The following is a 22,850-nucleotide window of genomic DNA, read 5'->3' on the forward strand; positions in this document are numbered from 1 at the left end:
ATGGAAAAATTTAAATATATGAAATCCTTATAGAGGTCAATGTGATGCTTTCAGAAAAATTAAGTTGTCATTGCAATCAACGCATTAGAGAACTTAGGGGTGGGCTGAAAAACAGGGTTTGATAAGCAAATCCAAAAAATTCAGGTGAATTGCAAAACGTTAAGAACAAACGTTATTAAGAACAAAATAAAGGTATAGTCTAGCAAACGTGAATAGTTTAGTTATTTTGTTTTTTGTGAAATAACAAATTGCCATGGTAACACAACAACAAAATCCATGCATTTGCTATATATTGCAAACGCACCGAAATTCGCATATTCAAGACTTATGCACCGGATTGTGTGGTTACCTTTAATGCTTAAACTTTGTAGGTAAACATAAACTTAGAATAGGAACTTAAAACGCATACAAAAAACAAATACGATTTTATAATAAAAGATGTACACATATTTATTAAAAAAATGCCTCTGAAGCTAACAGCCCTTCAAAATGATCTTAAATGATATTTTGCATTTCACTTACCTTTAAAATAAAGACAAAAAATTATTAATCTATATGAATACAGATATCACCGAAATTCGAATTTTTTTTATGTTTGATCAACATTTGACGTTCTTGAGCTTTGAGTACCGAAAATAATCTATTTTCCAGTAGTTATTGCATAAAAATTATTGAAATATTTTTGCCATAGTCGCTGGTGTTGTTCAGTAAATATATCAAAATTTGAGTAGTTTATTTTTTCCATTCGTCTGTGCAGAAAAAAGTAGTTTCGAGATAATTTTTTTTTCTTCCCTTTATTTTATACATCTGTCCATTGACATTAAGTACGTTGTTTAACAATTTGGCCAGGATTTACATACATCGCTTGAAGACCAGGGCCAGAGCGATAAAATTAAAATAAACGAAATAATATACAATTAAATAATATTCAATACAAGTTTCACTCTACATAATTACAATTGTAAAACAATATAACAGCAATTTAACTCCCTTTGCACATTTATTATTTTCTAGCATTCATTAAGTCGCTTGGTCGAGTTCTCTTTAAGCGTCTTTCAGTGTTTTTCCCCCTTTCCAGAAGTTTGTTGATTTCTGCATTATTGTGTTCTTGTACTTTTTCAAAGTTCCTTCTTGCTATTTTTTGGTCTCTTCGACTACTGTTGCTATATTAAAAGTCCTGTGGATGTCATCTTTTTCGTGTACCTGTCAGACATGGTCAAAATTCGAAGAATCTTCGATTGTTGTCGTTGAATTTTTACTATAATATATGAGACTTTTTAGCCGTTCCCCACACCTGTAGTCCATATAACCAGATTGGTTTAATCATAGTTTTGTACACTAATAGCTTGTTTACTATACAGACTACTACTACTACTGCTGACTAACCAAAGAAGTTGTCGAAGTTGTTCTTTTATTTGTTTGATCTTTTGCTTTATGTGGTGATTCCAATTTAGTTTCGAATCCAAATGTATTCCAAGGAATTTAGTAGTTGGTTGAAGTGTAATTGCTTTGCCATTTATTTTAATTGAAACTGCAGTAAATTTTGTTTTGGTAGTAAATATAACCTGTACGGGCTTGTCTTCATTTATTTTTAGGCACCAATTATCGAACCATTCCTTAACTGCGTTTGTGTATCGCTGCAGTTTTTCGGTAGCGATAGTTAAACTTTTGTCCGATGCCAGTAGTCGTCTGCGAACGTTCCAATTGATGAATTAGTTTCGTCAGGAGGTGGTATGTCTGCGTTGAATAAAACATATAACAGTGGTTGAAGAACGCTTCCTTGAGGGACTTCAGCTGTTATTTGATGAATATCTGAACATTAATTGTCATATTTAATATAGAAACTTCGGTCAGTTAGGTAGCTTTTTATGATGAGATAGTAGTCAAAAGGTATCATTATTTTTATTTTGTGAAGTAAGCCTTTGTGCCACACTTTGTCAAACGCTTTAGCTACGCCCAAGAATACTGGATTTTATTTGTAATTCTATGGATCTGTTGGATAGTCGAATGTTTTTTTTTTCTAAATCCAAATTGAGGATCCGGTATTATACGTTTTTTTTTTTTTTTTTTTTTTTTCAGAAATTGGCTTAGTCGATCATGCAGTCATTTTTCAGCAATTTTAGATGTTGTCGGTAGTAAGCTTATTGGTGTATAAGAGGATACGGTAGTTGGATCTTTACCCGGTTTGGTAATTCAATAGTCTCTGCCACTTTCCAGAGTTTCGGAATGTATTGCAAGCGAAACATTGCATTAAAAACGTTTCGCAAAAATATATATGCCTTGGTTGGAGCTCCGCTAATGCTTTTCCTGTTATCACGTCATATCCGGGTGCTTTTTAACACACTTTTATTAGCTCGGGTTGTATGTATGTAACGGAATCTTTGAGCTTCATTTTCACTGGCTTCTAAAAATCTGATCGACTTGGAATTTTGCACACCTATCAAGGACCGATGACAATGCAATTTGATAAAAGTTTTCCATTATCCTTATTAGGATTGCCAGGATTCATATTTTCTTTTTTTAGATCTTCTGTAGAAGAGTAAGAAAGACAGAGCTAACGCGCGGTCTGCGCATGCCTGCACTCTCCGAGTTACTCTTACTGATTTCGGGAGTCTACGACTTACTCTTTCGAATTCGAACTTGCTCGGGCACGCGGCACTGCAGTGCGAATAGAAGGCTAAAACGTTTTCAGGGTAGTTGCATTCTCACTTTGTATAGTAAAGTATAGTATAGTAAACAAGGAATTTATCATTACCATAAGTTCATTTATAAAATTTTATCGATTAAAGTACAATTCACAACAAAAATGAACTAAAAACCCCAAACTGGAACTTTACATCTCGTTTTGATTGTGTCAATATAATCCACGGTCTCCTTTTTCTGTGCTGAGAGTATCTATTCTGTGTCAAGGCCAATGCTGGCCTTTCTTTGGACATGTAGTCGGTAAAGAAGGAATTAAATATAACACAATTAAATCGGACTATAAATCACTGACTAAATGAAAACAATAATTTTCATTCAGAAAAACAAGGCTCGACCTTCAATCAATGATCTATATGGGAAAAAGTATGTAACATATTGATTATGTCAGTATATTTTGTTGTTACCTCTCCTTTTCAGGAGTGGGGTAGCCGTTTCTCAGGCTCCCTCCACGAAATAAGTTCTTCATCCCGATTACTTCTTTATCACGACCGATAACTGCATAGCTTTAGACTCACAGTCGATAAGAAAGGAATTAAATATAACACGAATATATCGAATCATTAATTCACTGACTGCAATGATAACAATAATTTTCATTCATAATAAAAAATAGTTAAAAAAAAAACTAAAAAACACGCTTTTTTGCTAATCGAACTAAAAAGTAGAAAATAAAAAATAGTTTAAAAAAACTAAAAAACACGCTTTTATTGCTAATCGAACTAAAAAGAAGAAATAAAATTTTAATGACAAAGAGACCTATAATGAAGTAATAGCAAATCGAACGATCAGTCATAGTCAACTACCTCAGAACAGAATTATAACAAAAATTAAGATACAAATAGAATAATTCAAATTAGATTTAAAAGCGTGGGATGCATTTTGCTTCACTTTCATAACCTTCTGTACATAGGTAGGTAAAAGCTTGTTTTTTAGTTTTTTTAAACTATTTTTTATTATGTTTTATTCCTTTTTTGATGTTTTATTCCTTTATTTCGTGTGTATTCGTCCTTTTTATTTTTGTAAAATCATAATGGTAGTTGTTTTGGTTGTCAATTTTCTTTTCTTCGTCATTTGATAGAACCTCTTCAAAGTATTTTGCTAAAGTTTTCGCCTTTTCCTCTGTTGTAACCGCCCATGAATTGTAATCTTTCTTTAGTAGTGGTTGATGTTTTATTTGGGCTTTTAATGTTTTAGTACATTTCCATAGAGAGTAGTTTGTATCTTTATTGGGAATCAGATTCTATAAATAGTTTTCGATTTCCTTGTTATTTCTTTTGTTTAAAGTATCCTTTAGAATTTTTGTGGCTAAGTTTAGTTTTCTCTTGTCGTCAGGTGATCTAGTTTTTGCCATCTTTTTCTTAACTTTCGTTTTTCAATAATTTGCTTCTTCATAGAAATGTCAGTTGCTGCTGTATTTGTTTTATATGCTTGCGTTGGTGCCGATTTGATCCCTGCTTCTGGGACTACGTCGTTGAAATGGATAATGGCACGTTCAATGTCAAGTTGCATTTTTAATATCACATTTGGTATAAGTTGATCGTCAATATGGTGGCGGAATTTTCCCCAGTTGGTTCTGTCATTAAGTATGCGAAAAGATGTATCTATAGATTTTATATAACTTACATACAGGCGTCCCTCGTATAATACGGTACTTGTAAAACACGGTTGCGATATTACGGTACAAGAATTAATATTAATATAACACGAAATATGCATTTTAAATTTTAACTTTTTTCCGTTCAATAAGGGGAATACCCCCTATGTAATTATTATTATTAGTCTTCGAATATATTTTTTGTTGTATTATTTAATTTTTGTATTTCATCATAAAATTGAATTTAATTTATTTTTCTTAGTAAAAACTTCAAGGTAACTTCCTTTTTCATTTATGTAGTATTTGGAACGAAATTTCAACTATCATAAAATTTTACACCTTAAGATTTGGTTTCGATTGTTTGTGTTGTGTCATACACTTGGTGTTAATGTCTGCGCACGGTGTGGAAGTAATCAGCCTAATTTGTATTGACTGTTTGGGCGTCCATATCTGTTTTGCTTTGAGTTTTTGCCTAACTCTTGTCCAAACATTTTCAATAGGGGTGGCATCAGGCATCTGTGAAGCCTAATCCAGCATATCAATCCCACTTTTCTGTTTCCACTGTATACATCTTCGGCTTCGATACTTGGGATCGTTGTCCTCTTGTAAAGCTAGCTAGTTCTTTCAAATATCTTTGCAGCTGATGCCTATGATGGTTTTTGGTAAATTTTATTCATCATTGAAATTAGCGGCAAGACAAATAAACGGCCGAATCCTTTTTCGCAGAAGCAGCCCCAAACATGAACCTGAACTGGATGTTTAATAGTTGGTTGAAGTTGTCGATTATCAGAAGAACACCAGGACAGACGTACGCAACTATTCGCTCAAAACAAATATTCACCTGTGAATATTACGGTTCAATTCCGTTCTGAATTTTCCTTGCCCCATGCAAGTCTTTTTTAATGTGTGATAGTGAGAGCAGCGGTTTTTTCAATGTGTTTCTGAATTTGAGGTCTTCTGCCTCTTTTATAAAACTGCTTCAGCTTCAACCAACGAAAAGTTCGGCTTTGTCACAAAAAAACCAATAATCTTCTGATCTTGTTTTGGAGAGGTATAGAAGTCATTTTTTAAAATCAAACAATTTCTAAATTTCTCACAAAACTAACAAATTTCACAACGCGCATTGCAAACACCAGCATTTAAATTTTTTCCAAAACGAAACTCTAAGTTTGAATTTTGCCGGTCACGCTTTTGTTAGACACTGTAATAAAAGCTTATATCATTTTTTAGTTTTTGCGCTCGCCGTAGCCGAATGGCTTGATGCCTAATTACTATTCGGTACTGCCCGGGTTCGAGACCAGCTGTAAGCACGAAAACCAAAATGCAATGTTTCTTCTAATAGTGGTCAACCCTCTGAAGGCAATGACAAACCTCTCAGTGTATTTTTGCCATGAAAAAGCTCCTCATAAAAAACTATCTGGCGTTTGGAGGCTGTCAAGACGAAAACAACAAATTGGAGGAGGAGCTCAGCCAAACAACCAACAAAGGGTTTCAGCGCAAAATACATGTACATACATACGAGTACGAGTATGTATATACATAGGTATTTACGTTTTTACGTTGGTTCACTTTTCATATGAACGTATGTGAAGTTTCATTTCAATCTCTCGATTCATTCTTTGATTATAAAGCCACTGTATAGACGTGTTACAGTATTTTCTACATTGGAATAAATCAAGTATCGTGCAGTGATTGAATTTTTATGTTTAAAAGGTTTAAAAGCAAAGGAAATTTATGAACGAATGCTGAAAGTGTAACACATGCGTTGAAAATCCCCGGCCTAACTCATAAATGACACTAGTTTTATTGCATTCACCTATTTTTCAGTTAGTATTAATCTTAAAAAGACAGCTGTTAAAATTTCATGATATTCGATTCATTAGTTCGTGAGTTATTGTGCTAAGAGGGACGCTATTTCTGTTATTTTCAAAACAATGGATCAAAAAAATTTCGTGTTTTTATTTTACACTGCTTTTTGATGGGAAGAAATACCGTTCAAGTAAAGCAATGGCTTGCAAAGTGTTATGAGACTCCGCTCCATCAGAAACAACAATAAAACGATGGTTTGGTGACTTCAAACGGAGTCGTCATTATACTCTCAGCAGGATATCATCGTTTGAATTGAGGATTAATTGTAGCGTTTACTCGTACAAAGAACCTCCTCTTGTTGAGTTGAATGAAAGGGGTGCTAAATGCATAGTAAAGTTTTATATTCAAATCGAAATTAGGATGTATATGGTAATATATATTATGGCAGTTGCAATGATAAGGAAAACTTCGAATTCAAAAACTATGTATAGCATTAAGAGCTATCGATGACTTTCTGTTAGTGAAAGCCCATTTATATAAGTAGTGCCATAGACAGTTTCAGAATTCTATCTCAAATGTACACCTAACTAAATGAAATCAATTGAAATATAATTCTAATGACTTTTACTAGCTATGTAATTATTGTTCTATATGTAAGTGTTCTGTTAGTTTCTTATTAATGTATTGTATTATGTACATACATGTATGCAAACACCTTGTCGCTTAATGGCATAATTAAAATAGAAACGATCAAACGTGGCAACACCGACCTATGGTCCCAACTCGGGATATTCACTACTTAACATGGATTCGCCTTTATCGATAAAGAAATCTCAGGTAAAAGAAGATAATTGATACATACAATAAATGTTCAAACAGTGAAAAAGAAAAGCGAAAAGCATATAAGTTATTACCTTTACATAAACACATAAATAGATACATAAGGCCAATTCAGGCTTGCCTGTTTAAATATTATTTATTAGGCATGTTTTGAAGCCATTTTTAATGTAAAATGTTACAGCTCTTTAAAATCTAAAATAGGAATCTTATAGCGTTTTCTTTCCTCGTTTAGTTACAAAAAATGGAAGTAAATCGTTAAATTTTATTATGTTCAATATATAATTTGTGAAAGGGTTAATTTTTTTCTCTCTTTTCTTCTCTTGTTTCATCACCCCCCCTACAGAACCTACAAGTTCCTTTGGAGTATATTCTCAGGATAATAAGATGATTCAGTCTGCAATACCCTGTTAAAAGTCATGCGATGTTTCTAAAATTATTTTTATTTAGTTCAATACAATCTTTAAATCGGTTTAGATTAAAGCTCCCAATCACTGATTTTGATTGCGAGAAACCCGGTAGATTGTCCCAATATGTCTTCTCTGTCTTTCCTCTACTTTCCTATCCTAACAGATTCAGTTTCTCGAGACACTCAAGGATGGCAAAACCTTGAGTGCCGCCTGACTGTCGCTCAGAAAAGCAATTCGTTCATTCCGGAAGTTCCTATCTAAGTGAATCTCTGCCCATAGACAGATGGAAGTTGCTTGGAAAACTACCCATCAACACAGAACGCTTGGTTTTGGTGTACTCCAGTGTCTATGCCTTTTGGTGTCTTTGAGCCCTTTGAGTGTGTACCAGATTCGCATCGCCCCGTGATGCACACGCATGCAAAGCGCTGGAGCTTAGTTAGCTTACAACCAAAAGATTTTTCTGCTAGACGTTTGTTGCTTTGGACAAGGTTACGTCAATCTTTCCCAGTTAAGCTTGGCATCCAGGACAAGGCCAAGATACTTAACTTCGCTGACGAATCTAATAGCATCACCGCCCATGGAGATCTCCTTAATTCCTGGTGATGGGAATCATGGCTGTTTTGGACCCACCACAGCACACAATTTTTTCGTCAGATTTAAAGCTCTTTGCAATATGTCGCAAAGAGTGTACTCCAACTTGCCCCTCGCTATAATTACAACATCATCAAGCAGGTCTTAAACTACTAGGCTCCACAGGAGTGGTGATAAGACCGGTAGCATGATGTCCCAAGGCATTGGGATCTCATGGGTTAGTTCGACAAGAATATCAAACTTCCAGTGATTTTAATGAATGCCTGATCTCACTTTATGGCCCCCAAAAACCAGTTTTCTCAATTATTTCACTGAAAATGTTATACACGTTTTCCTTACTTTGCGCGGTTCGTTTTGTGCCACGCGAATTTTTTAAATTCGCAGATTTTTTTCTTTTACGCAGATTTTTCAAAGCGATGATGACGTTGCGTGCTATGTTACTCCCCCATTTACAATTGCTTTGTTGCGGCAAGAACTCTGAAAAAAGATTTTTTTTCTAAAAAAATTTCAATAAAAATTACATTACCAATTACAATTTTTGTACTGTATACCTTCTTTCAGGGTGTATTCGTTTATGAGCAAGCAATTAGGTATGATACCACGATTGTAGGTATAAGATTCTCTCAATGGTCTAAAAAACAATAAAAAATAAGGCAAAACAAAGAAAAACAATTATGAAAACAAATTAAATATAAATCACAATGGAGCAAATAAAAATATTTAGTCGCGTAAAAAAAAATACTATCATTTGATTTTAACTCGTCCCTTGTTTTCAGCAAATATTTCTACAATTCTTTCCATCGTGGAAGTTTAAAAAGTCTCTATAGATATCAAATGTGCTGCCCCATCCAACAACTCTTGTATATGTGAATTTTCTTTTCAGAGTCGTCAAAAAATTTGTTTGAATCCCAAAAGCCCCGCCCACTATCTTATGTTGCGCGCATGTAAGTAATCTCTTCTGCTGCGAGCTTTCCACTACTTTGTACTTATGAACTTTAATGGTAGGAAGTGGAAAAATTATATGAAATTAGAATTTATTTATACGGATTTTTTCTTGTGCGATATTTTTCGTAATTAGGAGCGAATAAAGTGAACTTTTTAACGTGGATTTCTCTAGCGGTTGAAGATGGTTCTGCCCTCTATTTTACACCAAAATCTTTAAAATTGACAAGGGAAGTAGGCAAAAACATTTGCAAATTATTCCAATTTTATTATATTCATTTAAGCGAAACATCAAGAAAATCTATTTTCTGCGTTTGTTACGAGGCAAGAAATTAGAAAAGTACTTAGAATATGTACTCGGTGCACAAATGACCTGTTACAGAAGCGTGAATTGGCCTATATATTTATATGCAAAATAAATTAATTTATTAACATACCGTAGTAGAAAATCAAGTCAAATTCAAAAGTAAAAATAATACCTATATTACAATATAGTGGAGTATTATGACGCTCCAGACCCTTGGATTTACGGTCAATTTCTGGCCAAATTCGGTTGACGTTTCTACTGGTATAGTAAATTTTTGGAATTTTCCCATAAGCTATGGCTTTTCGTTTTTTCTTATATTTAAGGAACTTTAAATTTCAATATTCACACAAATAAGGATTAGAATGTATAAGGAGCACGAATTTTTCGAAGGTAATAACTTTTGACAATATTTCATAAAAATGATTATAATGAGATTTATTATTTAAAATTGTCAAGATATTTTATTTTAAAGTTTAAAAAGGAGTTTAATTTTATATCCCCATTTTTCATTGGGTTTATACGAGTTGCATTTTTACTTCTAAAAAATGTACGAGGGCGGATCAATAAGTCCGTGACTTTTTTGTATTTCTGAACTCTTTACTGAAAAAGAAATACTGCTCCTGTCAACAGGCATCTGTCAGTTGACTCCTGTCAAAATTTGAACGTGCTGCGTCTGTTAGTTTGTGTTTTACAACTACCTTTAAAGTTTCAGTGAAACACCAAAATGAAGAAATAGTTTTTTCTAATAGCAGTTGACCCTTGGCAGGCAATGGCAAACCTCCGAGTGTATTTCTGCCATAAAAAAGGTCCCCATAAAAAATATCTGCCTTACGGAGTCGGCTGAAAAACTGTAGCACGCACGCTCCTAGGAGGAAAAGCTCGGCCAAACACCCAAAAAAGGGTATAAGCGCCAATTATATATATATATATATAATTCCGAATATACAGAGTGGGCCATATAGCGTTTGCTTTTTGAACCACCTATTTTTTTGAGAATGGTAACACAAATGACATGTCAAATGTGTTCATACTTTACTTAAAGGTTTGACATTTACGAAATGGGACGCTATACGCTTGAACAAAATTGGGAAATATTGAAAACCTATTTCCAAAGTGGTAAGTCTTCTTCTTCTTCCGCGGTTACAGTAAATGGCGAGCGTTACCGTGACATGCTTAACGAGTTTTTGTTTCCAAAAATTGAAGAGGATGACATGGACGACATTTGGTTTCAACTGGACGGTGCAACTTGTCACACTGCCAAAGTTACGCTCGAACTTTTGGCTACCGTTTTTGAATTCCGATATCAATTGGCCGCCTCGGAGCTGTGATTTAAGCCCGTTGGACTAATTTTTGGGGGGAGCCGTTAAGGACAAATGCTATGCGCACCATCCAGAGACGATTGATGCTTTAAAACACGAAATTGAAATTGCCATTCATGAAATTGGAGCCCAAACAAACGAAAATGTGCTTAAAAATTGGGTTGATCGAATGGCCTACTGTAAAGCCAGTCGTGGCAGTCATTTGAACAATATTATTTTTCATTAATAAATGACAATGTTCAATCTTCAAAATAAAAAAAAGCTTGAAAAAATATTGATTAATTTTTTTTTATAGCCGATTCAAAAAGCAAATTTTACATGGCTCTCCCTATATATAATATATATTACCTATTATATATTATATATTACCTATTATATATTATATATTACCTATTCAAAACACCATAACTTTTTTGTGTGAAATTAGTTTTTATTGATTTCAAAGACAAAATTGTTCAAAAATGATTACAATTTTAACATATATTCACTTTAGCTCGACTATAGCCTTCAAACGGTCAAAAAATTAGTTGCATGCTGCACGAATGTGATCTTGAGGTATTTTAGCCCATTCTGGTATAATCGCTTTTTTCAGCGCATCCATACTGGCATATGGCATTAGTCCTCACCTTGCTCTCCAAAATGGACCAGATGGAATAGTCCATCGGATTTGCGTCTGGCGAATTCGAAAGCCATTGTGTGGACGAAATGAAGTGTGGAACATGAGTTTTTAACCATTCTTGGCTCACACGAGCTTTATGAGACGGTGCCGAGTCCTGTTGGAACGTCCATGGTCTACGACCGAAATGTTTGCGTGTCCACGACTCTAAAACACGATCGTTCTGAGTGTTTATGAATTACTCAATTGGGAATTTTTTTTTTTTTTTTTTTTTTTCAGAAAACACAATGTTAGGAAATTCGTCACGTTCGTGCAATCGCAACAACTCCTTTGTTCTTTCGCACCGACCTTTTTTTTGCTGGGGTGAAAGATCGTGTGCTTTTTGGAACTTGTAAGCCTTGACCTTGAGCTCATTTTTCAATATGCGTCGAATGCTGTCTTGCAATATTTTCAGTTCTTTGGCCATTTTTCTTGCACTTCGACGTGGATTTCGTTCAAGTCGAGCCTTCACTTTCCGAACCATTTCTGGCGTTGTTGCGGTTTTTTTTGGTCCACTTCCATAGCGTTTTGCAATGCTACCAGTATCATTGTAACGTTTTATAGTGCGATACACAAACATTTTATTCACTTTGAGGCGACTGAGCTCACGAACAATGGCTGGTTGTGATTTCCCAGCCAAATATAACGCAATCACACTATTACGTTTGAATTCCATCACAGAAAAAAAATATTAAACAAAACTGAGACGCAAATGCAACAACATATTGAACTGTCATTAGAACAATTTTGACGTTGATGTCATGAGCTGTTTTACAGATACAAGCAGTGTGAAGTAGGTAACACTTCATATCGTTCACCCTGTATATTTCCGAATGTAGCCTTGAATCCATTAAGTCAACCAGAACTTACATACTTGCATAAAAGCCACTTCCACTTCCATAAATTTTTTCATTCAGTTGTTTAGTTTTATTTTCATAAGATTACCACATATTGGAATGGTCCGGCTTTTTTGCGGGATGAACCATTTATATGGCTTAGTTTCCGTATGAGCAAACTTACCCCTCGTCAGAGAGTTTCGTTTGGTAGTACCCGCTATTATCAAAAGAATTTTTACCTTGTTATCACTAGCTTCGCACAACCGATTTAACGCAATGGTCCGTACTGAAGCACTGGGCAATGTATACAACGAATAATTATGCTAAACATACATGCATTCTGACTTAACTGAAATTATTCAGAAACTGTGAAGTTCCCTCTACTTAGTACTTATTAGATTGGAGGTTCCCTCTCCATAGTACTCAACGGAAGAATTTGCATGCTCCTTCGAGCAGTTCTCTCAACCCGGGGTTCCCTCTACTCCGAGTCTACTGTAGTTGCATACTTTGTGCATTCGAGCTTTTATCTTAAAATGCTCCCTGAGATTCCCGATGAGGTTCAAGTCGAAAAGCCTGCTTATTTTCGAATTACCCGAAAAGATACCTTTCTATTTCGTTTCTGAATGCAGACGTTTCTAGGAAACCGTTCAAAGTTCGCCTTTCCGTGGAAATGTCTCCTAACGCTTTCCACAGATGGTAAAGCGGCTGTTTTCTCTAAAAACATCATCACTAGCAAATATGTATGTTCGTCATCCGTGCTTCCGAGGACTAGTTGCTCATTTCATATTTGTTCAGCATCTAAAACCATCTTTTAGTAGTCTTGTGGTTTCACTATATGATTTTCCATCATTGTGCAATCTAATCAATCAATAAGTAGTGTTAGTGGTCGTGTTTTTCGAACCTCCCGCGTTAACTAAAAATTTCTTATTAATATACGCAATCATTCGTGCGACAGTGACTCGATTTGCCTTACTCGTTTTACTTGGACACTTCATTTCTCCATGCCATGCATATCAGGTCAAAAGGTTGACTGTGGCCAACCCAACAAAAAAATACAGTGTACATACAGCTAAGTGCAGTGAATTTTTTCATCTATCTTTATGGAAATTTATTGCAAGCTGATATTGAATACCTGCAGCAAACCAATAAACGGTATTGCTGTACAGAATGTACAAAAGCGCACCGTAATTCGGTTTAGCCATTTTAAACAATTTAAAATACGCGCTTATAAAGGGCGGTTAAATTTCAAGGGCCGATGTTGAATGTGAACCACACCTAAACGTCGACGACACCGTTGGACTTCTTTCTTTGAGGTTATTTGAAAGAAAAGGTGTACGTCGATAAGCCAGCAACACTTCAAGAGCTAAAGGATGAGATAATTCAGCACATTAACGGCAAAGAACCTCAATTATGCCTCAGCGTCATCGAAAATGTGTACCATCGAATGGAGGTGTGCCGCCGAAGCCGTGGCGGCCATTTGGCCAATATTTTGTTCCATACGCAATTGAGCCATACCAATATTATCATAATAAAGAGAAATGACAATAATTTCCTAAAAAAATTGTATTTTATTCAAAATCAACACCGGCCCTTGAAACTTAACCACCCTTTATTACTCTATTTACCTCCGAAAATTGTTGGAGGATAATCAAAGTGCGCGTTACTAATTTCTTATGATCAACAAGTTTGGCGAATTAATTTCAAAGCTTTGGTATTTCACTTTAAATATGCCTCTGATTGAGGTAACATTTATTTGTGAAACTTGGGTTGTGCTAACAGAAGTAATTGCGTGCATGTCGTTGTGAAGTAGTTGACCTTAGCTGTATCAACTTCGGCGCTTCAGCAGTCGCTTTCAATATAACTATAAAAATAGGTACCTTTTTTTATTATCATCGAATATAGCTTGTTTACAATAAGGGAGAGTTTAACACATCAGTCAACAATTTATTTTAAAATTTTGTAACAGTTTCCGAGGAAAAGGTTTAAAAATCGTAGTTGTACCTCGAATTTTGGATTTATAGTAACAAACACCACATTATTGTACTACTAATTTATGAAATATTGTTAAAAAATTGAGGCCTTCCGGAAATTCTAGGCTCACTTGAGGTTTTCTTAACCATAAACTAACTAATTGCATGATGTTTTTACATGTAAACCTCCGAGTTTTATTTAAATTATTTAACGATTTACTCACCACACCATTTAACTTCCACGTAGATAAATACTTAAATGTGCCCCCAAAAAGATTTGTATTTGTACGTATCTCGTTACACATTAATTCACTAATCTCTCTTTATTATTATTATGTGTGCATGTATAGATTATTTGTATATTTGAAATGATGTGTTAATTAATATATTTTTTCATATTTACGCGTCCCTATGGACATATGAACTATCGGCTTGCCAGGTAACTCCGCAGTCACCCGAATTCATTCCAACTCGCATAAACTCGTCCCCAAATTTTTACACACCTTATCATACGCCTATGCTGAATAATGGTATTGGCACAGCTAGTGTCAACGTAGGTGGAGGCGTTGGGCCATCGGCAGCAAAATCGGTGAATGGTACACCCTCATCTCTGCTTGGTTTGCAGAAGGCATCTGCTGCTGCCGTAGCACAGCAAAAACAACTGCAACAGCAACACCACCATCAGCATCAACAATCGCAGCATCAGCAACAGACGCAGTCGTCACACGCCTTGGTAAACGGAGTTATAGCGACGACCCAGCCACCGGCTGGCACACAATCATATGTCAATATGACAACACCTCTGAAAGTGCGCAGCAATATGCTACGCAATGAATCACCTACCAACCTTGGTGGTGGTGGTGTTGCTGGGGAAAAGTCTCCACCACGCATCACACCTCATGCCTCGCCCATCCCAACAACGCTGCCGGCAAACGTACATCAGGTTTGAAATTTCATTGATAAAGCTCTGTGCTATTTTATACACTTAACTGTTTTATTATTCATAAACAACTTTTTGTAGGAGAATGTAGGTGGCACTATCTACTTTTATCCAACTGCCAACCATACCAACGCCGCCAACAGCAGTGCGGTGGTGAATAATGTTGACCCCGTGAGCGCACATCATGCCGCGCCATCGGTGGTAGCGCCTATACCGCCTGTGCAACCGCCATTGCTGTACACGGGTCACCATGTGTACCCAGGGCCGGCTTCAAACTTAATTGCGTTGCAACCTAAAACACACTTGGAATCTGCCTTCTTCCTGCCTGATGAGATACGTTCAGAAATTCTTGCCCGCAATGAGATCTCGAATTTAATGCTCGACCCGGTCGATGTGACGCAGCATGCCCTTCCACCGGAAGTGGACAATTACCACTCGTTATATCCATTAGAGCCAGTACAGGCGTTACACGGCAAACTTACTATTCTTTCATCTACCTATAAGGGCACACATAGCACCACTGGCATTAAATATTGCTTGCGGAGATTGCATGGTAAGTAAACACGTGCGAATAGAGGCCGATGTTTAAAAAATGTTACGAGTTCCTCAAATCTTTGAAAAACCTCCATGGAGGCGAAAAACCACAGTTATTTATTTTTAATATTCAAAGTGAGTTTAAAAAATTACTTTCTTAATGTTTACATTAAATGTACTTAATATAAGTTTATTTAACTTCCGTTTCTTAGGTTTTCGTCTTCAATCAACAAAATGTATGGCCGTCGTAGAGATGTGGAAGAAATTACAACATTCGAATGTCGTACAACTACGTGAGGTATTCACGACAAAAGCATTTGGTGATAATTGTACGTAAATATTGTCGGACATCTGTTATGACAAATATAAATAAAAGCTTAAATTTGTATTCATTCTCTTTCTAATTTATAGCGTTAGTATTAGTTTATGATTATCATCCCGGCTCACAAACCTTGCTTACTAAGTACTTTACGCCCACACAGGAGGCCAATGGCTATCCCGATCCATTCCAAGGCGATGCGCGTCCGTTCAGGTACATACCATTTTCTTAATTTTTTTCTCACGTTCATAAATACTAATAAGTACTTTACCCATTAAAAGTATCAAATGTATGGCGCACCGCGTCAGTTATGAATGATAATACACAGGGTGCGTTGGCAACTTGAGAGTAAAACTAATTAGCTTTTATTTTGAACAAAATTTAATTAAGCTTCAAGAAATTTTTACGCATGGTGTTATTACATATATGTATGTCTATAAAATCATTCCAAAAAAGTCCCATTACCTGCAATAACCTCCCCGAGCCTTCTTAGAAGAAATAGTGTTATGAGGATGCGTAATGGTTTCAGGTTCAACTACGCCCCATACGTAGTAATCCAAGGAATCAAGGTCTGGGGAGTTAGGCGACCACAAGTTCGGTGTTATGTGGCCAAGGAACTTTTCATCCATCCAATCTTGTGTCGCCATCGCTTTGTGTGAAGGAGCAGCGTCTTGTTGAAAGATGTTTGGGCTAACACCGCGTACATTCGAAATCCTTGAATAAAGAAGTGTGGTGGCATGACATGTACTTTGTTGCTCACAATACCTAAAACCATAACAGTGACTGGAAACTTCGTATGCATGACAAAAGGAACCTCTGTAGGATTGGAATCTAGCCATCTTTCATTTCTGCAGTCATAGCATCTCACGCGCTTCAGGGTGTTTAATTTTGTTTAGAAGACGTTTTGATGGGATAATTCGCAGTTCTAGTTTTTGCTCCGACATAAACTGTCTTCTGCGCATAACGTAGAATTTATACCGCAGATCTTCATGAACAACTCTATGTATAAGAGCCTCACAAACATTAACCTCCTACGCAAGAGCCCTCATTTATTTTGAGGGGTCCTCGTCAAGAGGCGCTGCCCCTTGTTGAATGAATTCTGCAGATCGGACAGTGTCGGAATGTTTCTCCTGATTTTTGCGTTTTGCAGCAGATTCTGTGTCGCCACCAATACACGGTGAAACTTATGAAGGAATGAATTGGCGCACTTAGAAAATTAAAGATTCGCACTTATAGCAACGATAACTGCATATTTCTTCATTTCTTGAGTTAAGTCGTAATCATCCAATAATACATGGAAAGGGAGCAAAAATAAAAATATTAGTTTCCAGGAAGTGATGGCCACATAAATGCATGCCCTCAAATACCGTATGCACCCTGTATGTACATTTAATATACTTCTATATACATGCAATAGCACACAGTGTTAGGGCTTATCACGCCATACGACATTATCAAACTTTTTCGTTAGTACACCTGGTATCTAAAAATTGTTGTAGCACTTAGCGCTCATAATCTTAAAAAACTATAAATAAGACAAAAAATGAAATAATCAGTGAACATAACAAAGATGGTTTCGCTGAGATCGCTTTAGTTAATTGCAGAAGAAACTTTTATCAAATGACCTTTAGTCCCGGCGAAAAAGATTCAGAGTTTATTCACACATTTTTTTAACTAAATGGTTATTTAAGAAAAAAAAATCGTTTTATTTACCATATACAGGGTTGGCCATCTTAAACTGACCCATGTGATTATTAAAAAAATATGGAAAAAGAAACATTTTTTTGTGTTTCATTGTGAAAAACATTTAATTTAGTTCAAGGAGATTCGTTTACATCACTTTTTGAATATGATATCGCGCAAGTGGTCGCCCTTAGCTCGTATAGCGTAATGTGCCCGTTTTTCGGCGTTTTCCATAGTTTTGGCCAGCGTCTCGGCCGATATGGCGGCTATTTCCCGTCGGATATTGGCCTTAAGTGCGCCTAGTGTCTTTGGCTTGTTGACGTAAACCGTAGATTTCAAATTACAGTAAAAAGTTATAGGGTTACTCAATGGGTCAGTTTAATATGGCCAACCCTGTAGATATCAAACTGAGTTTCTATCAATGTGTATGTATGAGTGCTAAATACTCGTAATGAAACACCCTTATTATGTCAAAACGGCAATGTGAAAAGTTTCTCAGTATTACTTTAAATAAATAAAATTTAGCATATTTTTTGTGTGTAACTATTTTTAAGTGCACGCATTGGAATAGGAGACAAGCTGAAAATGTTCCGTTTAAACGGCTATAACTTTTAAAAATACACCTTGGCTTTGTTACCAAATTCCATTTGTTACCATTCCTTGGTTTTCTTACCAAATTCGGGGCTTCCATTAGAGTAGGAAGATTTTGTAAGGTATTGCATTTGGCGGCAGCCTTTGTCGTCTTCTTAGAAATTAAGTTTTTTTCTCAAAGTAATAATTCTCACGTATTTTTGTTGAATCTGAGAATTATATGTGGTATTCTTACATGCACCTCTTTCTGTGAATATTTCCTGTATGGACTACGTATAAGGAAACTTGCTGCTTTACATGTTGCCATTGTTGTCATGTTTTTTTCCTTATATTAAATTTTAATGTAAAAATCCTTATATTTGCCGCACAGCCTTCTTGTTTTTTTTTTTTTTTTGTACTTTTAAATGTATAAAAAATGTACACGAAAAAACTAGTCGATTGTGTTTACTCGTCACTTGCATAAAACCAACTGTAAATAAAAAATTAGTGCACGTCCTTATAGTGTTTGCTATCGTTATTAATTGGCGTATTCACTTTCGTAACTTCTACGTATTCTTCAAAATGTATTCAGTTAAGTGTGAGCTTGCGGAGAAAATTGTGCGCGAAAAGCAAGAAAATGGTCATTTGTCGCACAATGCCTTAGCAAAAACTATAGTCCGAAAAGTATTTATGTGCGAAAACAGTTTAATGAAAACTTGTCGGTTGAACGAAGGTCTGAAAGTGGAAGAAAAAAGGATCTGTGTGGCAGTCACAAGGCAAAGAAGTGTTGGCATTATTGCGAAAAAAACTTGCCTTTCACTTCGAGATGCGGCGAAACAGGTCAATATGTTGAGAGGTCACGTGAAAAAAGGGGCGCAAAAGTGAAGGTTTACGATCATATAATATATTATTACAATATTGTAAAACGTTAGTGGGTGTTTATAAACAAATGCACAGATATGAACTCATAAAAAGATAGATATGTAGAAAGACAATACATGGACATACATACATAAGAACTCATTTAATTCGTTTTATATTCAACTTTTTTCGTTCGAAGTTCGTCAATAACACGCATCCATGGCAATAAGGGAATTGCCGGTTAGCAATTACTTTATAATTCGGGATTTTTATAAATTCTTCGGTATTGGTTCCCAAGATCTACGATCAACAATATTTGATATATCAAACATTGTTTTAGGCCAAATTATAATGAATATCATTGCGTGATGTCCATGTTTACTTCTGCAAAGAAGCTTATTCAAAGAAAGAAAATTCATTTAAAAGCAAAGCTATGCGACACGATTCATACACTGGCAAGGAATTGTGATGAATTATACTTTATTAACAAATAAAACCATATTAACTTTCCTTACTTTCAGCCACAAAAGCAACTTACAACGCACCAATAACGGACCATTGTTACCAGAGGCAACTATTTGGTCAATTATTATGCAATTGACAGCCGGTTTACGTGCAATCCACCAGGCAGGACTCGCCTGCAAGTGAGTCGATGATCAGAAGCATTTTAACTTTGTTTGTTTTTAATTAGAAATTGAATTCGAAATACGAAAGGGTCTTGGATCCAACAAAAGTACTAGTAACTGGAAAACGGATGCGTCTGAGTTTTTGTGGCACAAGCGATATTGCACAATTCGACCCAAACGCAGCGAATCCTTTGGCTGTGGCTAGCATGCATCAGCAAGTAAGGGATAGCCATTCAATAATAAAATATGCAATTGTACTAAATGTTTATGTCAAACTCAATTGGCACATGATTTAATTGCAGGATGATTTGACTGCTTTGGGTCGGCTAGTTTTAGCCTTAGCCTGTCGATGTTTACAATCGGTGCAGCGAGAAAATGTCCAAAATAGCATTGAAATGGTATCACGTCACTACTCCACCGATTTGCGTAATTTCATTGTGTAAGTTATTGACTGTCAAATTGCGGAAAATCATTTTCTCATTTATTTAATTAACTGCAGTTATCTATTTTCGACGACGCAACGGCGCTCAGTAACTGATCTTATGCCAATGATTGGTGCACGTTTCTACACACAAATGGATGCATTGCAAAGCCTCTGCGACATGCAGGAAGACGAGTTGGCCAAAGAAATGGAAAATGGTCGACTGTATAGAATTTTGGTGAAATTAAACTGCATAAATGAAAGACCTGAGTACGTAAATATAATAAGTCTGACCAGTGACAACCAGTAAATTAGATCTCCGCGTGTTATGTCATTTCTTATTCAAAATTTTGATTAACTTTAACAAAGCTGATTGGAACGGCTCCGCCACCCTTCACATTCCAAGAGGTGTACAAGTTAGCGAGCGTCAATTCCGCAGGGTGGCCACAGTCCGTGTGGCTCGCTTCATACCAGCTGGGCGATTCGGAAGGATTTCTGGGCCAAGCTCCCCAGCAGAATCAGCTGTCTTTACCAACTAGCGTGGGCATCAATGTGGCTTCCTTGGGGGCCACAGTACCACCATATCTCTAAACCCCATGAATACGCAGGACTGCGGACTCAACCTTGCGAGAAAAAACCCGTTCTAGTAGCATTAGATTTGTCGAAGACTTTCGACAGAGTATTTGCATCAGGCACAGAAACTGGAGAGGTGGTCGGCGAATTATGTGTATGATCGTCAGTCGTGCTTTTAAAATTCTCTATCTCAAACCACTTCCAAAACTTCCTCAACCACCAGAGGGAGTTTCCTTGATGTCATACGCTGACAATTGTTAAATATTGTCTTTCGCCAATAACATTGATGACTTATATTCAAAGTAATCAGCGTACTTTCTCGCTTCTTTACTGCGATTAGCTTAACACTTTCTCCCACTAAATCTATGGTGACCCTTTTCACCACCTGGACGCAGGAGACCAAACTCTAACTGGATGTGGACGACAAACCACATCTGGCTACAGAACCCAAATTTGGTAGCTTTCTTCAAAGATAAGTAAACGCTACTGGTGACATTGAATGCGTTCGGCACACCCTTTATAAATTTTGTAGCGCTCTTTTAGACGCCGGGGACAAGTGGCACGCAGTGGGTGCAGCACAAACCTACCAAATGATTGCACTCACGACGGCGGCCAAATGTCTCTTGATGTTGCCCATTCAACATCTTCACAGTGAGCGTATATGCTTCCTGTTAAGAAGCGTAACACCATGCTCAGCAAGCAGTTCCTGCTTGGATCAACCCTAACAGTCACTTGCTGGAGGCTAGCTCTAAAGGGATTAAGGCATATGTGTGTACAACAGCCACTGGACCCTACATTAGAGTCCCTCACCTCCGCAGTCGAAAACCTTCAGTTGTCTCTTGAGACCTACGCCCTTCTGGCACAATTTCGTTCTGGATGTTGTAGCATACATGCTCAACATATGTCTGAAATGTGGAGGTACCAGGCATGGCACTAACCTCTTCACATACCCACTTAAACCTACTCATCTAACACCGCTTTTCATTAATTCTTCCCTGTCAAAAAGCCTATTTGATGAGATGGATGACTTTGCCCCGGGCAGGATTTTGTGAACTGCTGCAACAACAACTACAGCAACACAATTTTTTAACAAATTTTAATTTATATTTCAGTTTTAATATGGATTGCACTTGGTCAGAAACTGGTGATAGATACATGCTGAAATTGTTTCGTGATTATTTGTTTCATTCCGTCACAGAGGATGGTCGTCCATGGCTGGATCACGCACATATCGTACACTGTTTAAATAAATTGGATGCCGGCGCACTGGAACGAGTAGTTTTCATTATTATGAGTCTTAAATTTATTAATATATGTATATAAAAATATGTTTTACCAACTTTTTACAGGTTCAACTGATGTCGCGAGACGAACAATCTGTCTTGATCGTTACATATGCTGAACTGAAAAATTGTCTTGAAAATGCATTTTCTGAGCTGATGGTGAACGCCCCAACATAATGCTTTCCACACACTGCTAACGCCTCCGAGGTCAGTGTCACCACCTTCGGAACCTCCATCACGATCGTTGGCATTAATAGGAAATATACATAATTGCATTAACAGTCACATTATTTGGTAGCATTAAAAATTGTAAATGAAAGTGCTGTTAATCTAAAAACCACCGTCTGTTATGAGAGGAAACTAAGCACGAAAAATATTTGTAACGCAAAAGTATTCAAGCTTTTTACCCACAAATTAAATCCGTCGAACCATCGATCATATCTTTCCCCTCTCTTTTCCGAACTACATATACCATATATTTATCGATCCCTGCGACATACAATATAATTATTAAGCTAAAAAGATTTTAATGTGGAAACATAGAAAAAATATAAATCGAAAGAAACTGAAATTTAAACAAAGTACTTTTTAAAAGTCTTAACCAACCAGAAAAAATGCAAATCGAAACGAGATAAGTCATTTTACTCGTTATCTACAAAAAAAGTGTTTGGCACTGTCTATTGAATACTAACAAGGTGTTTTGTTGTTGTTGTACAGAAAGGAAAAGGTGGAGCAAATTGTCTATTTTTACAAAAAAAAAAAAAAATACAAAAATTAAACTTGTTGAATTGAAAACAACAAACAGAGAAATATAATTGGGAAACTAGACATAGTGAGAAATCACACCCGACAGCGGCGAAAATTCTTCCTAGGGAAGAAAAATTCAATCACAAAATAAAATCATGTCCAAAAGGCAGATACATACATATAATAACTTCTAAAGTGTTATGTGGTAGCGGAGTGGCAGAATTGATCGGCTAAAGTTACCGAATGAAAAGCACAACTCTGCTCACTATTCGAATCGACTATTTTAGCTCATTTGACTGTTTGGCAAATCAACAGAGACT

At 36.2% G+C, this 22,850-nt stretch overlaps 1 protein-coding gene across 14 annotated transcripts in view; it reads left to right on the forward strand.

Annotated features, from left to right (window-relative positions):
• LOC129241991 (PAN2-PAN3 deadenylation complex subunit PAN3) overlaps positions 1–22,593 on the forward strand; it is a 43,545-nt gene extending 20,952 nt beyond the window's left edge. For 11 of the 14 annotated variants that reach the window (XM_054878546.1, XM_054878538.1, XM_054878535.1 and 8 more), the window contains 11 exons: positions 6,851–6,943; positions 14,413–14,916; positions 14,995–15,466; positions 15,660–15,776; positions 15,859–15,979; positions 19,402–19,524; positions 19,595–19,724; positions 19,809–19,945; positions 20,006–20,197; positions 21,613–21,775; positions 21,850–22,593. In XM_054878546.1, the coding sequence (XP_054734521.1) occupies positions 6,851–6,943; positions 14,413–14,916; positions 14,995–15,466; positions 15,660–15,776; positions 15,859–15,979; positions 19,402–19,524; positions 19,595–19,724; positions 19,809–19,945; positions 20,006–20,197; positions 21,613–21,775; positions 21,850–21,960 (2,163 nt within the window). In that variant the 3' untranslated portion in view covers positions 21,961–22,593. The remainder of the gene's footprint in view (positions 1–6,850; positions 6,944–14,412; positions 14,917–14,994; positions 15,467–15,659; positions 15,777–15,858; positions 15,980–19,401; positions 19,525–19,594; positions 19,725–19,808; positions 19,946–20,005; positions 20,198–21,612; positions 21,776–21,849) is intronic. The other 3 variants (XM_054878549.1, XM_054878547.1, XM_054878550.1) reach the window with 1 other exon arrangement.
• The last annotated feature ends 257 nt before the right edge of the window (positions 22,594–22,850 follow it).

The sequence above is a fragment of the Anastrepha obliqua genome, chromosome 3, assembly GCF_027943255.1.
Source record: "Anastrepha obliqua isolate idAnaObli1 chromosome 3, idAnaObli1_1.0, whole genome shotgun sequence".
NCBI classification, from domain to species: Eukaryota; Metazoa; Arthropoda; class Insecta; order Diptera; family Tephritidae; genus Anastrepha; species Anastrepha obliqua.